The sequence below is a fragment of the Myotis daubentonii genome, chromosome 8, assembly GCF_963259705.1.
Source record: "Myotis daubentonii chromosome 8, mMyoDau2.1, whole genome shotgun sequence".
Lineage (NCBI taxonomy): Eukaryota > Metazoa > Chordata > Mammalia > Chiroptera > Vespertilionidae > Myotis > Myotis daubentonii.
Genome location: NC_081847.1, coordinates 72243878 through 72261457, shown reverse-complemented (window position 1 = coordinate 72261457; position 17580 = coordinate 72243878). Strand labels below are relative to the sequence as shown.

At 49.3% G+C, this 17580-nt stretch overlaps 1 protein-coding gene across 8 annotated transcripts in view; it reads right to left on the bottom strand.

The window, feature by feature from the left end:
- Positions 1-17580, bottom strand: part of PTPRT (protein tyrosine phosphatase receptor type T) — a 960656-nt gene that overhangs the window by 554485 nt on the left and 388591 nt on the right. For all 8 annotated transcript variants that reach the window (XM_059707048.1, XM_059707051.1, XM_059707049.1 and 5 more), the window contains exon 6: positions 12031-12205. In XM_059707048.1, the coding sequence (XP_059563031.1) occupies positions 12031-12205 (175 nt within the window). The remainder of the gene's footprint in view (positions 1-12030; positions 12206-17580) is intronic.

Here is a 17580-nt window from a genome sequence, read left to right as displayed (position 1 = left end):
TCTGAGTCTCTTATTCCTCAGCCCAAAAACAGAAATCATAATAATTATTGGTTATTTGGGACATCTTCATTATTTTGTACATATTAAAATACTGCTTAATTTTATGCTAGCAGCCACTAACAGAGTTCCTCCAACTAGCACGGAGTAAGTCCTACCCTCTGTAATTTCCATACAATATTTCACTCAGAAAATGTGAGGCAAGTAGCATCATTCTTTCCCTTTTACCAATGGAGAAACTGGGACTTGGCCACTTGCAGAGTTTAATTCAACAGCAAAAAGCGGGCAGAGCCAGGCACCAGCCCCAGCCCCGCCTGCTTCTCAAGTGCAGCCTCCTGGCCTCCCCTCAGAAGGGGCATTTTCACCTGCTCCCTAAGAAGCAGCAAGTCGCAGGCCTGTCTCACGGGGCCCAGCAGCTCCCCACTCACACATGTGAGAGATCAGATTAGCAAGTCACAGGCACATTGGCTGCTGATGAGCTCAAACAGGAGGCTTTTCCTCACTAAGAACATGTGATCAGCTGCTCTGCCAATAGCTTTTCGCTTCCCCCCCCCCTCAACACACACACACACACACACACACACACACACACACACACACACACACACACCACCAGTCTGAGTTCCATCAGAAAGGAAGAGTTCCAGTTACAGGGCCACAGCGAGTCACATCTGCCTCTGGATATGCATCTAACACAACTGGCCTGCTACTTTATTAGCGAAAAGCAGTGGAAGCACACTTCATTTAAGAGAGAGACCAAATCCTAGCCTCGTTTTCTACCAGGGCTCAGGCAGCATGAAAGAGGAGGAGGATCATATGCATTAAGGGAAAACACACACACACACACACACACACACACACACACACACACACACTCACACACACCTTTAAAGAAGCAAAGACATGCACCTGCCAGGTGGTGGGGAAACAGCCTTCATACTGTTCCAGGAGCCCCCTGATTCTGCAGGGCTGAGTCACCTGTTTTTTATATTATTTTAGGAAGGCTTTCTATTGCCTAAGTGGGGAATAAGTTTGAAACACACTTGTATAATACAACCCTCTCATCTGATAAATGGAGAAGTTGAGGCCCAGAGAAATGGTCATTCATATCTAATTAGGAGCAGAATGGAGGCTCCCTCCCCTCTAAGCTAACCCCTTCCCCCACCCCACCCCCTCCAGCACTGGCTCTGCTTTCCCTGGATCAGGGAGGCAGCACATCCTGGACAGGGCACATGCAGGTGAGTTTAAAAACAGCAAAATGTGGCCTGACCGGCGTGGCTCAGTCAGTGGTTGAGCATCAACCTATGAACCAGGAGGACATGGTTTGATTCCCGGTCAGGGCACATGCCCAGGTTGTGGGCTCATGGGACATGAAGGAGGCAGCCAATCCATCAGTCTCTCTCATCATTGATGTATGTATCTCTCTCTCTCTCTCTCTCCCTCTCTCTCTCTCTCTCTCTCCCTTCCTCTCTGAAATCAATAAAAATATATTTAAAAAAATAAACAGCACAACATGAACATAACGAACCCCACTGTTTCCACCTCCCAGTTGCTGAGAGACTTTTTTTTGGCATCTGCCTCCTGCTTATTGCTCTAGCTTTTATGCACAAATATGTTGCCATGATTTCTTCAGGAGGATCCTATCTAAACAATGGGTGGTACTTGTTTTTGAAATGCAAAATGCTTTTACTCTGCTCTCTCCCCCCATCCCCAGTTGGAGTCACTGGGCTCCACTGATAAGTGAAGTGATTTGAGTTGAAGAGGTGGTGAGTTGGGGGAGTCTGGGCATAAGGACAGACCCAGGCCAGCTGGGCTAACTCAGACAGTTCACCTGGACATCTGCCTCAAGCATCAGGTCCTCCAGAAACCAGAGCCCAGACCAGCCCCTACCAGATATTCTGCCCTCCCCTTCCCTCACATATGGCTAGTGTCCCCACACTCCCATGGTTCCTGGGCTCCACAGCCACAGCCTAGGCCAGTGGTCGGCAAACTCATTAGTCAACAGAGCCAAATATCAACAGTATAATGATTGAAATTTCTTTTGAGAGTCAAATTTTTTAAACTTAAACTATATAGGTAGGTACATTGTTATTAACTTAATTAGGGTACTCCTAAGGCTTAGGAAGAGCCACACTCAAGGGGCCAAAGAGCTGCATGTGACTCGCGAGCCACAGTTTGCCGACCACGGGCCTAGGCCATCCCAACCCCTTTTCTTCCCATAAACACACACTGTCTGCCCTCCCATGTTATTCTGGAATTTGCAGGTTCTACATCAATTAATAATGGTTAGGAAGAGATACTTTATCTTTTTTTTAAAAAAGCAACACCTGACAAAAAAGGATAATTTTCCAGATTCTGGGCTGTACTGAAATTGGAGTTTTGAGCCCAGTATTAGTGGCAGAGGGAAAAAGTATCTTCTCATCTCCTTTGAAGTAGGTTAGAAAGTTTTCTAGCCTGGAGAGCTTGCTAATGACTTCTCTTGATCCAACTTGTATTAATTAGTATAAAGCTAGCTGCTGTAACAAACCCCAGGGCATCGTAGCTTAACAGAATAGTTTATGATTGTTTAAATAACAGGCCCGATTCACGGGCAATTTTTCTCCACGAAGAGATGCAGGAACGCAAGATTGGTATTTTGACTCTGTCACCTTCTAGAGCTGTCTACCCTCATCCAACCAAAGAGGGAGAAGGGAATGTGGAGAATGACTCCCTACTTTTCTAACCACTTTGGCTCTGAAAAGACCTGCAGTACTTCTGCTCACCTTCCTTAAAGAACAAATCACATGGTCCTACTGAGAACAAGGCCGGCTGGGAAATGTAGTCCCTGGTTAGGCAGCTGCTCCTGAATCATAACTCCACGTAGTGGAAGGGGAGGCTCGTGTGTTTGGTAGACACGGAGCAGCTTTATTGGCCTGGGAGTTAGCAGGAGCAGCACATTCCCAGCACTGCGCGCTCCTTTTCCTGGGTCTCCGTGGGCAGTGAGAAGACAGAAGGCAGGAGGCCCAGATCCACCAGTCAGCATAAACCAGTCAAATGCCAATTTTCCAGACAGAGAATGGGCCTCCGAGAAGCTGAATCCCTTCTTCATGGCCACACACCTAGCTCTACCTCCTTTCTCCCACACCCCACGCCCCACCTGGCCAGAAGCCCACAGGACTACACATGAACACGAGAGCATTAGAGACACAGATACCTCCCACGGGAGGAGCTCTGGGTCAGGGTTTCTCGACCTCACTCAGCCCAGTCAGTGGCCTTTGGTGCTGGATAATCCTCTTGATGGAGCCTGTCCTATGCATCACAGGGAGGTCAGCAGCGTCTCTGGCTTCCACTCTCTAGGATGCCAGTACTTCCCTCCCAGCTGTGACCATTCAAAAGGCCTCTAGGCATTACCAAATGTCCCCTTTGGGACGAGATCACCCTCAGTTAAGGACCATGGGGGTAGGCAGAGGCTGTCACATTTCAGAGTGAACTGGTCTCCAGTTGGGGGACAGAGGCAGTGACCTGGAGCATCCTTCCGAATCTGGGGCCCACGGTTTCACGGAGTCTGACTGAGCCTGAAACTGAGGTCCTCAGAAGCAATATTCTGTGTGTATCTGCCACAGAATAGGACATTATGGAAAATTAGCATTAGAAGAGCCAGAAAATAGTATCAATCACAGGAGGAGAGACCAGACCTCGGGCAGTGAGACCCTAAGGAGGCTGGGTAACCAGGCCTCAGCATCCTCCCCAGGTCCAGAACATGCGAGGATGAAATGGAATCCGTGTGGAACATCCAGGGCAGTGTCTGGCGTGCAATAAATGGCCCACAGTGTTAGCTAACTCCAGCCCTCAAGCTCATTCCATACCCCGGATAATTCTTCCATTTGAACACAGGAGGGTAATGTTCCAAGTGAATGAGAATTTAATGCAATTGCTGTTTGATTTAATTTCCAAATGCGCTAAAAGTGTGAATGCAACACATCAGCTTGCTGCTGATGAAGAAGTCAAAATAATTCAAGGAAACCAATACTCGTCAGGTTTTATTTATCCACGTGTACGCTTTTTCAAAAATAAGCTGGTCTTTGTGCCCCTACAGAACGCAAGATACATATGTATCTCCTGGTTCTCCCTCTCCCAACACACACACACACACACACACACACACACACACATTCTAGTTGTTTCCCACGTTCCTCCCATCTGTCCTTTGTCTCTTCCCGGAAAAAGCTAACGGTGACATCATCCAGGAGTCAGGAGTCAGGACTGGCAGCTGCAAATGTGGGGCTGAGAGAGATGGATGCAGACCTGCATCAACATATGGGCAGCTCCTTGTTCACTGAGGAGGGACCTACCCATGGCCCCTGTCCTGAGTCATAATGAGGGAGCCATGAAATGATGCCCCCAATTCACATAGCTAAGACAGGGAATAACCAGATTTGAACCCAAGTCCTCTGAGCTGCAATCTATGTGAGCCTATGAATGGAAGCATGGTTAGAAAACAAGTGATGTCACCCATGAATAAAAGTTATGACTGAGGAAAGATAAAAAACCAGATCCCGATCATCAGGACATTTTTCTACAGAGAATGAAGCTTGCAGGGCAGATGAAGACGCTGAGGTTTCCCTGAAATAGTATCTGCCAGGAAAGCCAAGGTCAGGCATGGAGTGGGAGGAGGAGATGGCTAAGTCTGACATGAAAAGGTGTTAAACGTCTAGATGTGAGCAGGAGCAGGTGATGGCGGGCACCGTGAAGCTGGAGGACAAGCAGCGGCTGGCCCAGGAGGAGGAGAGTGAGTGGGCAGGACTCAGGGGGGACAGGGAGGGCTCACCCCGAGGCCAGCCTTCCCTGGCAGGCATTAAAGCAGGCCCAGCGGTTTTCAATCCACCATCAGCATGGCAACGTGGCAGACTGGATAAGAGCGTGGCAACGGCAGTCACTTGAGACCCCCACATTGCAACCAGAGCAGGACAAATAAGGCCAGAGGAGGGACACAGGGCATTACAAAGCTCCCAGCTTCCATAACTAGGACAAACATAATGAAGAAAAAATACATGAAGGAAAAGACAGGCGCCCATAAAGGAGACGCAACGTGTTTAAAGGTAGGAGTTCAAGCAACACTGAGAAGCTTAGAAACAGGAAGACATGAAGAGGAGTCGAAGATGCTACTGCCTCTGTGAAGTGGGGACTTGAGACCTTTCCACTGGATAGAGCAAACGGTTCAGTCCCTTTGATAAGCCAACTACCATCCCAGGTGTTGTGGGCCCAACAGTGTCTTCCTGCAAGAGGTCATGGAATACACAGACCTACATGACAACGGCAGGCAGTGGGAAGAGCGAGGAAGAAACCACACAACAGGACCCCGGGGTGGAGTTAGAAGAGGTAGGCATGGGAGCTGTTTCAGCTAAAGGTGGCCAGGGGAGACTCCCTGAGAAGCTAATGTCTGAGCAGAGATCACAGGGAACAAAACAAATGAGCTGCATAATTACCTAAAAGAAAAACATTTCAGGCAAAGAGGGAACATCAAGTGCAAAGGTCCTGAGGTCAGAACTATCTCAATGTGGTTTGAGGAAAAAGAAATTGGCCAGTGTAGCTAGAGAAGAGAATGAAAGGACAGTTATGGGGGTGGGGGGATCAGGAATCAGACAGAGAGGGGCCAGATCTAGAGACCATGTTAGGAAAGCTGGACTTCATTCTGAGTGTGATAGGTTTTGAGCAAAGAAGTACCATGATTTAACTTGTTTTCACATTATCACTCAGGCTGCTGCATGGAGAACAGACCTCAGGGGGGTAAGAGTGGAGCATGGGGGAATCGGCAGAGTCTTTCAATTGAAAAGGGCAGGGACGGCCCTGAGCAGTGATCAGCAAACTGCCCTGGCCAGGGAACCAAATCCAGTCCTCTGCCCACTTCTGAAAACAAAGTTTTACTGGCACACAGCCACACTCATTCATTTACACACTTTCTATGGCTGCTTGTGCTACAGCCACGGAGTTGAGTACTTGGAACACAAAGCTGAAAATACTGTACAGGACTCTCATGCCTTGTACAGGAGGTTTGCCAACCCCCGGATGTAGAGGTGGCAGAGTGGCAGGGTTCTGCGTAGACTAGGAAGCGGGGTTTACAGGGCAGAGGCCAGATTCCAGCCAGGCTCTTTGTGCGTGCGTGTAGATAAGCAAATGAGAATTGATGGACTGCAGCAAAATTAAACTTAGACCGTGAAACAAGGAAGGGCATAGAAGAAGCAACAGGAGAGCCCAGGCTGGGCTGCATTCACTCACTGAGAAGTCAGGGAAAAGGGGGCCTTGGAGACAGGTTCAGGGGGTTAGTCCAGGACGAGCTGCTGCTGCCATTCCTCCCCTGGTTGCAAGTCTCATGGGGACCCTTAGAGGTTAGGGGATACGTGCCTGTGGGGGAGGGAGAGGGAGAAGGGAATGGCACGGGTGTGCTCCATGGAGGGAGAGCGCCCAGCCCAGGCTCTTTTCCCCAAGCCTGCTCTCAGCCTGCTGAGCCATACGGCCCCGACCTCCAGCCCCCCCCCCCCACACACACACACACCCCAGAGTTCTGTCCTCTGAGGGCTGGCAGAGAACAAGGATGGGTGGATGCTCCAAGTCCAGTTCTGAAGGCAGCCTTTGCAGGGCTCCAGGGCTGTCCAGGGTGGCTGCTGGCTCTGCCTCCTCTCCAAGCAGTGTTCCCTACGGCTGGCTGATCCCACTGATAAGGTGGTGGCCAGCAGCCCGGTCCCCTCAAAGGCTGCAGCTGCCACAGGATCCCTGGAGCAGGAGCTGCTGTATCCCACTTCCACCTCCCAGGCCTGAGTGCAGGCCAGCTTCCCTGTCATGTCTGAGCCTCGATGCCTTGGGCTTTCTCCAGAGCCCCAGGAGCTCCCCTCTGTGTCCTGTGCAATGAGCCAGAAGTGCCAGGAAGTTACTGCCCCAATGAGCAGTGGAGGTGAGCGTACAAATACCCCGACTCCATCGAATGTGCCCCCAGCACTGACCTTGAAAATGCCCCTTTAAGGACTGCCCTGCTCCCTGTCTCGTCTATTCCCCAAATAAACCTCTTACACTGGAGTCCCTGCCAAATCGGCTCTTGGAGGTCCCAATCCCGTATGCCTCTGGCCTTCACTCCTCTTCAAACACAGGCAACGCCTTTCTCCACAGCCACGGCCTGACAGTGACTTTCCACTGGGCACAGGAAGGACCAGGAAAGAGAAGGGATGGATGCAGAGGTCCAGCCTCAAGAGAGTGTGTGTACCACTGTCGTGGACCATGGATGGAGGGCTCCATCCGAGCCCTCTGACTTCCACACAATAAAGCTCCAACTCTGCTCTTCAAATGCCCCCTCTGCCTACATTCCCAGCCTCGAACATCCACCCACTCACGTCTCACAACTATGACCCAGGCTGTCCAGCGTGGATGGGACCACTCTTAGAAGCCTTCCGACACTCCCCAACTGCATCAGCTGTTCCACCCTCTGTTTTTCCTCAGCTCACACCTGTTTACAGGGCCTCCCATGTTGGATTTTATAATAAATGTGGAATAAGAAAGAGCATGACCTGAGGCACAAGCAAGTCTAGGTTTAAATCCTAACTCTGCCACATACAGGCTGTGTGATGTTGGGAAAGTTACCTAACCTCTCTGAGTCACCATTCTTTCATTTGTACAAGGGAGATACTAACAGCACATATAGCAAAGAGTGGTTGATGGGATTAGTAAGAGAGTGTAGCAGGTGCCAGACACAAACCAGATGGCCATGCATTATAGGTTTGTATCACTCTTTCCAGTACACGATGAGCTTATCACACTACCTGACACATCACTCAGTAAACTATTACACAAATGAACACAGGGACAAGTCAGCTACTCCAGCCATGAAATCTCCAACCCAGAGGCTGGAAGCTCAAATGCCTAAAGCAATTAGACTAGTTATGTGAGCCAAACAGGCCAAGAGTGGGCAGTGAGCGAGTGTGAAACACACGCCCCAGAATGGAGCGGCCACACTTACCCACCGGTGCAGGCTCAAAGTGGCCAAACCTGATACTATTTCAAGAGGGATTTAAATATTGGAACTATAGTCTTTAATTTTTTTAATTAAAAACAGGACAGTGCAACATAAATGAAGCATTTCCGAAACTGATTTTGACCAATATGCTGCATTTGATGACATCAACCCCATTTCAGAGGAGGAAAGGAGAGAGACCTGCAGATAACTAAATCTAAATCTCTACAGTACAGCTTATCATTCCTTTAAGCAGGACAAAGAAACATGAACCACCTACTCGAGTACCACCCCTTATTATGACAGTAAAATATGGTGATGGACAGTGACAGCTGTAACTGCATGCGTGTCCACTTTGTGCCAGGACCTATACATATAGTGTCTTCCCCTCATAAGGACCCAATTAAATCTATTCACCCCCACTGAACAGATGAGGAAATTGAGGCCCAGAGAGAATACAGGATCTGAGGCCAGGACGGAGACTGGAAGTGTGGTGGCATCCAAATCCCTACGCCTGAAACTACCCAGCTGCCCTGGCAGGAAGTCGCATCATTACTTAAATCCGAACATCTGACTCAGCAGCAGCATTAGATTTCTTCTGGGCACTAATCTGCATACAGATAACAGGGCTCTGGGCCCATCGAAGGTTGTTAAATGGAGCCGGGAGCCCGATTTAAAAATCACTACCCATGACACATTGTTTTTACATTAAGGAATTTTCATCAGGACCACATCCGTCTGCATCACTTTGATCGAAGAGAACTCCATCCTTGGGATAACTTACGATGCCTTGAAATCAAAGAGAACTGGAGACCAGGAATGAGAAGAGAATCAGCACATTTGTGAACACTGGTCTGAAACAGGTAGGTCAAGGGGCCGGATTGTCAATTGAGCGAAACCTCAATTACAGAGCAATCTAATATATACCCAGGTACGTTATCACAACTCAATAAACAGCCCTTCAGAATTAAGTAATTCCAATTTGCTTTCATTTCGATCTGTGTGTTGCGCTGAGCATTTGATATCACCTGCACTCAAATTAGGCGGCGTCTTCTGAAGCACAGATGCTCCCAGTCCCAGGATAGCACGTTAGCCGTGAGCAAGGCTGCCCGAAACACGCCTGTGCATGAAGCGACAGAGACGCAGGCTGGGCCTCACTGCTTGGCCCAGTGCAAGAACCTGCTGTGAACGCCATCAGAGTGGCCGCCAGATTCTGCCACGCCCTGGCACAATGACTTCCCAACCCCGAGTTCTGAATGAATGATGCCAGGTGGAGTGGGGCCCACGTGGTCAGAGGCAGAGCTCAGGCAGGAACAGCCACTTTTCCTTTGTCCCAGATTTCTGGCTTAGCCTTAGCGATGATGGAGACGGGAGCAGGCTAGGGAGTCTGACCTAGTGTGGACTCCACGACCCAAATGTTCCCAAGCATACATAGGGCCCACTTTGTATTTTCTCCCTCCCTTTCATATGCTCAGCACATGAGTGTATGGGGAGAGAGCTCTGGTCCCCACTTTGCAGAGGAAGCCTTAAATGATTGCGTCAAGGCCACACAGATAGCAATCAGCATCCGGGTCAGGTGTCCAGCTTCTACCTTCCCACCAACTGCATGTAAAAAGAAAGAAAACACATAGAGGAAGTGGGGGCAGGGGGGGAAATGAGCACTAAAAAAGTGATATCCCATAAAGGATTCCATCAAGGTATAATCAAAAGGGACCCTGTTGTAGGGAGCACCTACCTGTCATCGCCATTGGAAGGAGGCCACCCAGCACCTCCCTTAAAACAGCAGAGGGGGCTGTAGGTGAGGGGTTCAGAGTGGCAGTGCCTGCTGGCTCTTGTTCACAAACGTGGCCAGCGCACGGCTCCCTGCAGGCGGAACTCTGGCCCAGGCGGCACAGCCAGTCGAGGATCGATCACTGTCCCCGCAACCCCGGCCACCCCTCCAAATAAAGGCAACGATGATCCACCATGGGACTCACATCCTGTTCCAAAGTTCTCTGCATTTGGCCTTCCAGACCCCTCCCCCACAACTGGGTTCCATCCACCTGATGTGAAAGTGCAGAATGCGACACTCGCTCTCTCGGTCATTCACTCCCTCTCTCAGGGCCAACACTGTGCCCGGCATGTGGAAAGTGCGGGGAGCATGACACGACACAGCCCGCTGTCCCACAGGCTTCTATTCCGGTGTGGAGGGCCACCGCACAAAAGGTATAATGAGCTCCAGGGGGAGAGCTCAGGAAATTACATATTCATTGAGTACCTGAAAGGCCTGCAAAGGCCACTTGTCACACAAATCAATCTATTGGCACCAAAAAACCCGAAGATAGGAGCCTAATGCAATCAAAATGTGGTTTCTTTTATATGGTAATGGCACTCAATATAAACGATTTTGAAGATGATTTTTTTTTTTCCTCTTGGTTGTTTTGTCCATGACTGCCTAATTTGTTGAACTTCAGCCTAAGTGTTCACGGCATTATGGTGATGAAATGAATTCCTGCTGAGGCCAATAATCCATTCACTCATCCATCATTCAACAAAGGTTTTAAGGGTGAGCCTGCTGAAACGAAGGATTGTGCAGGTCCACACAGTCAAACACGTGGTTTCATACGGATTTGGTTCTGGTGCTCAGCACTTGGGCCAGGCTCTCCGCTAAGCTCCGGGGGCTTACTGGGAACCAAGATGCCCCTCCTTTCACAGAGCTTATGTCCTGAAGGATGAGACAGGAAATTACCAGGAAGCCAAGTAAAATTGTAATGTTGAAGTGTGATGTTGCTATATAGAAAAAGAGACAGGGTGATGTAAGAATGCAATCACCAGAATGGGGGGCCAAGGAAGCCGGGAGTCAGCCATGTGAACACACATAGAGTCAGGACAGCCCAGGAGAGAGAATCCCAGACTGCAAACCCCAGTCTGGCCCAGGACAGGCCACCGGTTCCATGGGGCCAGCAGAGGGCAAGGGTTTCATACCAGCCAAGGAAACGCACTCAGGAGCCTTCTGGGGGAGCGGGGGTGATCATGCTTTTACCTTCAGACACACCAGGTACCATTCCACAGCTAACACGAGAAGAACAGCTTCATTATTTCATCCACTAAATTATGCTATATTAAAATTTTAATCGGTGAACGTAACGCTGGGAAATGAGTACATTCATATGCTGCTGTTGCCAGTGTAACGTGTCAAACCGTTTCTTGCAGAAGCAATATTGCAAAACAAAGAAAATCCATAACAATGCTCATATTCTTTGGCCCACCAACTCTACCCCCAGGGAATTTATCCAAGGGAATAATCCTGTGCAATAGAATAAAAATGTTCTCTTCTGAGGAACACCGTTGAGGAGTTCATTGTTGCACGCACAGAGGAAAGATGCAAAAACAAAAACACCTGGAATTACCTAAAGGCATACAAACAGATTTGAAAATACTAGGTGATCCACTGGATGAAATAGCACACAGCCATTAAGCGTCACAACGAAGATTACACAGCCCTCCAAGGATAAGCCGGATACCCCGCTCCTTGAGAAGCAGAAAGGGAAGCAATGAGCATACTTCACTAGAGGTGTATCAGTGCTACCTCAAGGTGAACAGGAAAACTGAAAAGAATGAAATCAAGGCCAGTGGGGCGAGGAATTACTTATTTCAAAAGTCCTTCCAAAATACTGCCATTATATCATGTTTTCAATTTTAAAAAATCCCTCAGAAATGACTGTATTCTCTGAACGCTTCAACAAAATGCCACCAACACACAAGGACGTGGATTCTTCTAACTTTAAGTGCAACACGAAGCGGAATGCGGAGATGTCTTCTATGTTCCATATTCCCAGACTTTAACAGATAGATCCTACAAGTAAGACCCAACTCTGAATAACAAGGCAATAGTGCATGACTTTACAACAGTGTCTCTCTTTTCGGAGGGGGAGGTGGGATGGGAAGTTGTGTCTATGGCTCCTGAATGAGAGGAGGAGAAGCAGCGGACCCCTTAATCCCTCCTTTGCAGGGGTTTAGCCAAGAAACCCTCGTACACCCACCAGGTGGGGAGAGGCAGGGCTGGTGGCACTCACCTTTCACGATCAGCTCAGCGTAGTTGGACACGCCGGAGCCACCGTCCGAGCGGATCACGCAGCGGTATTTGCTCACACTCCGCTGGGCAGTGTCCGCCACACTGACCGTGGCCGAGAAGCGCCTGTGGTTGACCACGCGGGTGACCATGAGCGCGGTGTCCCTGCCGTTCCATTGCTGCAGGACAGAGGAAGGGAGAGGAGAAATCATATCATCAAGTGCTCCCAGGTGACCTGGAGGCTCCACCCATCCCACGCCCTGGAAGGCTGTGGGGGAGGGGAGAAGGCGTGGCTTTCCATCATAAGGAGTTTCCATGGCTGGCTGATTCAAGAATAAACAGTGTTGCTGAGCTGATTCAAGAGGGCAGATGAGAGAGGGCACAGGCCGCTTCTAAACACCTGGCTCCTTGCTCAGCTTGCACTTGGGGGTTGGCACTTAGCCCCTTAACCTTCCTCTCATTTTCCTTCACCTCTTCTTTTTTTAATATATTTTATTGATTCTTTTTTTACAGAGTGGAAGGGAGAGGGATAGAGTTAGAAACATCTATGAGAGAGAAACATCAATCAGCTGCCTCCTGCACACCTCCTACTGGGGATGTGCCCGCAACCAAGGTACATGCCCTTGACCGGAATTGAACCTGGGACCTTTTAGTCTGCAGGCCGACGCTCTATCCACTAAGCCAAACCAGTTAGGGCTTCCTTCACCTCTTAAGCAGGATCCACACAGTTCCTCCAAAGGCAGACACAGATTAGTAAAAACCCAACCCATGAAGTGATCAAAAACAGCCTGGCCCCCACTGGTGTCCTGGTACCCCAACACAGGCTCTGAGTCCCACCCACCAAGGACCCACCTGGCCCCAGGGTAGAGTATGGACGGGGGCTTGTCAGCACCTCCCCTCCGTGGCATATGCTCTTTCCTCTGCCTGGGATCTCCTGTGTCCCTAGGGATACTCCCTCTCCCTTAAAACCCAGTTCGGCTCACCCAGTTCTCAGGTAAGTTCCCCCAACTGTCACACCACCTTCAGGGAGCTCGTCACTCTCTGTGTGTGGCACAAACTTCCCACTGTGTCCTGGGAGCTCCCAGAGAGCGGGACTTTGCTTTTTTCATCTCCAGCACCGTGCCAGGAAAGCTCTGGACAAGACAGAATCAAGGTGACTGCACAAGTGTTTTTGCCTTTACCCTCCTGAATCGTAGGGGTGACATTCTGAGTTTGAATGAGATCCTTTTACAGCAGCAGGTTATAAAAACTGGTAAAACACACACAGGGAAAAAACACAGGCATGAAGATGCAGTTTGAGTATTTACTAAGCACCCTGAATCTCCTTTTTAATCCTCACAGACTTGCTTGAGTGTCTATTATTGCTGCTCTCAGAACTCGCATGGTGGCGAGGTTAAATAAATATGTGGAGCAAATACGTCCCTAATCCAGGGTTTCCAACTTCAAGCCGAGCATTCTTTTCACTCAGGCCTTCTCCTCACAGCCTGCCTTCATTTAAATATTTTTCCCAGAAGTAAAATTGAGTGTTTTAATTGTCTGGTTGGATTTAGGAAAGCCTTGTGATTTATTAGTTTCCCCATGTCCCCAAGTCTTCTTCATTTCCTGCACAAAGAAAACAGTTCCACCACAGGCACGGCCCACTTTCATCCATGTCGTCTTCCACCGCCCCCTCAGTGAGGTGTCAGGACTGGGACACCAGAGAGGGTAGAGCCACCTTGCAATGGGTGGGGCCCAGTGATTGAGGTGGGACCGCAGGGGAGGGCAATGAGCAGGAGGCCAAGGACTTGCTCCAGGCTAGACAGGTTGATTGCAGCTGATAGTGACTTACTCTTTGGCATTCTCTGGACTTTATGCCTCAACCATGTATTGTTTTTATACTTGAAAATAATAAAAGAACTGGTATTTTTAAAAAGCCATGGCAGTATATGAGATAGTCACAAGCCCCTCCCATACCAGAAACTGAAACCAGATGATTAAAAAACAACAGAAGGAAATGGGAGAGGAAGGAAGCTCATTGGGGCTGAACCTGCCAACCACCTGCCTCGGGCACAAGTAGAATCAGACAATGGAGAACCACCCAGGCTCCAACCACATCTCCCTTCCCAAAATAGTGCAGAGGAAGTGGAGGAAATTCTGGAAAATTGCAGGGATGTGCCCTCATTTGAGGAAGAGTTGGCCAAATGTAGAGGAGGGCTGGGAAGAGATGGAGACGCCAAAGAGCCCATCCCCCCCCCCCCGCCCCCGCTGTTGCGCAAGGCTCTGCAGGGCCACCATGGCAGATACAATGGAGTGAGTGATGGGTGGAGGTCGTCTAACCTGACTTACTCAACAGCACGGACACCGTTTTCTTTCTTTTTTTAAGCTAATGGTGACTATGCACTATTACGGGCTGTGTTACATGCCTTCCCATTAATGCCTCACCAAAGCCCTTGAGGTGGGCGCACATCGTCTGTACATATGAGGAAGCCGAAGCTCGAGGAGTGACACTGCAGGCCCAAGCTTGCACAGCTGGGAAGCGGCCCAGCTGGGATCTGAATGCAGGGCATCGGCTCAGAGCCCGTCCTGAAACACCACCGGTGTGGCTCTAATGTGGGGGTCACTACTTCCCCACCACTCACCCCCTGGAGCCCCTCATTCCCAAATGTGGAACAGTGTGCGCAACGGGTGTGGGGGTGTGACCAGGATCCACCGATTTTGCTATCAATTCCTTAGCTGAGGGCCAAAAACAAGGACAATGACAAAGCATGGAGGGCGGGGTGCTGTGCAGAAGGTGGAAGGTAAATAAGCAGAAATGTCCCAACCAGACAGCTCAGGAGACACCGACTTTTCCTCAGGCTTTTCGGTCCCAGGCTTTGAACAGCTAAGAAATTCAGAGGATAAAAAAGGCGAAAACAAGAGTGATATTGACACATGGGCTCTAAGAAACAGAGCTGAGAGGTGAGTGGCAAAGGAAATGTACCAAAACAGAAAATAAACCTTGAGAAGCTAAGGGAAGAATTACAGGAAACAAACAATGCCGACTGCAGAATTCAAAGGGCATTTGAAGTGGATGAGTCGCAGGACCAACGCCGCGGAAAACCAGCGACCTGTGACCAGGCTTGAAAAACAGAACCCAGAAGCCAACAAGCAGAGATGAAAGGAACTGGAGAGACGGACTGATGAAGAAAGCGGAGACCAGACAACTAACCACCACACGGGTAACGGGTGTCCTAAGGAAGAGAGCCGAGTGAAAGGAGCACAAATCGCATCCCAAGAAATATTGGGTCACTGTCCTGCACTAAAATAAGACCCAAGTCTTAAGCCTGAAATGGCCATCCACTTGATAAAATTTATGAAAACCATAATAACTGAGGTATATGTTCATGAGAATATGGACTAGTGAGGATAAGGAAGTATATAAAAACCCAGATAAAAAAATAACGTGATAAAATAAATACATAAGCCAATCTATATAATAAAAACCCAGTGGTTGTAACGCCGTAACGACCAAAGACCAGTCACCAGGAGGTGCATTGATGGGTCCCACAGCACTGGTGGGACTTGACGCTGGGTCCCTCGGCAAGCCGGGTCTGGGTCTCGCGCAATTTCACGCGCTGAGGCTCTAGTCTGGTATACAACTCCTCGTCTGCAATTGTTTCCAAATCTAAGGCATCCCCTCCTGGATACGCTGGTCCCCCAGGGGTCATGGGGAGTCTCGGGAGACTACAGTTATTTAGATACTTGTAAGAGGACAGGGCTGGAGCTAGGGAAAGACAGGACAGGAACTGATCGTCAAACACGCAATCAAATGTTCAATTTGTGCAAACTTGGGCGGGCAATGTATTTCGCTGAGCATCAGTTTCCTCATATATGCAACGGGTTGGACCCCGGTGTCTACCTGACAGAGTTATTATGACGAATAAATGAGAAGGCGTGTGGAACACTCAGCACCTGAGGCATAGTCTGGCATTAGTGGAGCTCTCAAATGAACATGAAATTAGCTGCACAAAGTGGGGTAAGCAGGAAAACACCCCCCAAAGATGTCCACATCCGAATCCCTGGAACCGGTGACTATGTCACCCCCCATGGCAGAAGGGAATGGGATTAAAGACCTGGAAGTTACCCAGGCGGGCCCAGTGCAATCACCAGGGACCTTGGGTGTGAAGGAGGGAGTCAGAGGGGACAGAGACAAAGAAGACGTGGTGACAGACACAGGTCAGAGAGACAGGATGGAGGGCTTGCAGACGGAGGACGGAGCCAGGAGCCAAGGGATTCGGGCAGCTTCCAGGAGCGAGGGAAGGGGCGGGAAGGAACACAGCCCAGCCGACACCTTGCTTTCAGACCAGTAGAACCAAGCTCTGACTTCTGACCTCCACAATGGGAAGGTAATACATCTGTGTTGTTTTTAAGCCACTGAGTTTAATTGTTACATCAGCAATAAGAAACTAACGCAAAGAGCAAAGGGCTGGCTGGTTAAGTACAAAACATTCATTTTTCACATGTAGTTTATATTGTATTTTGATGTCTCCTCCAGTATGATTTACTTTTCTTCTTAATGATGTCATACCCAGCCGGATCAGAGAGGATTAAGCACGTCCCCCTGAACGATTCACATATTTCTGTCTAGCTCCCGAACCACTGGCCCTTCTCCCATCGAAGGATAGGAAATTGCAGGTTGTCTTATAAAATCTCTAGAAAACAGGCCTTTTGATAATCACACTTGTCATATTGGGAGCAGGCAGCAGCAGGACAGGGACGAGCAGGAGGGCCCCGTGCCACGAGAGGAAACAGTGCTGTGATGGACTGTGGGCAAGGGGAAATGAAGGGCAAGTTCAGAGAGACGAGACTGGACAGAAGGTCAAGGCAGATGAGCAGTCACTCAGGAATCCAGAAATAGAGATTAGGAGGCATTCTAGAAGATCAGCGATGGTGAGAGGCCCAGTAGAGTGAATGTGTAAAGAGCACAGGGTCCAGCCACTGTCTCAGCCCCAGACAAAGGAACTGCAAGGGGAGAAGGCAAGGGGAGGGGTCATTAAGAGGAAAGAATTCAGAAAGCCAGGCCCATAGGCAATGGAGCAGGTGTGCATGGACACAGGGAGGCAGAGAGCAGTGCCTACGCCGGGAGCTGATACAGGACCACAGCCAAGAGACAAGGTGGTGGCAAACCTTCCCAAACAAGACATCAGTGCCATGTAAATGCACAGGAATGCGAATGCGGGGATGCCAGGAAAGAAGGGAAGTCTGAGTCCTGGGAAAAGCCAGAGAGAAGCATGACATGGGTGATGCAGAGGGAAGAGTCCTTCTTAGGCCCGTGTTACCACTCTGGTTTGTTGGAAATTTTCTTCTGGCTCCTGGAATCCTTTTCAGACATAAGTATATCTTTGCTCTGAAATTTCAGGGCTGGGTTCCTTTCCTCTGTGGCAAAATCTTTCAGACCTAGGTCTGTTGTTCTAAATTGGAATCATCTTCTAGCCCAGTGGTTCTCAACCTTCTGGCCCTTTAAATACAGTTCCTCATGTTGTGACCCAACCATAAAATTATTTTCGTTGCTACTTCATAACTGTAGTGTTGCTAC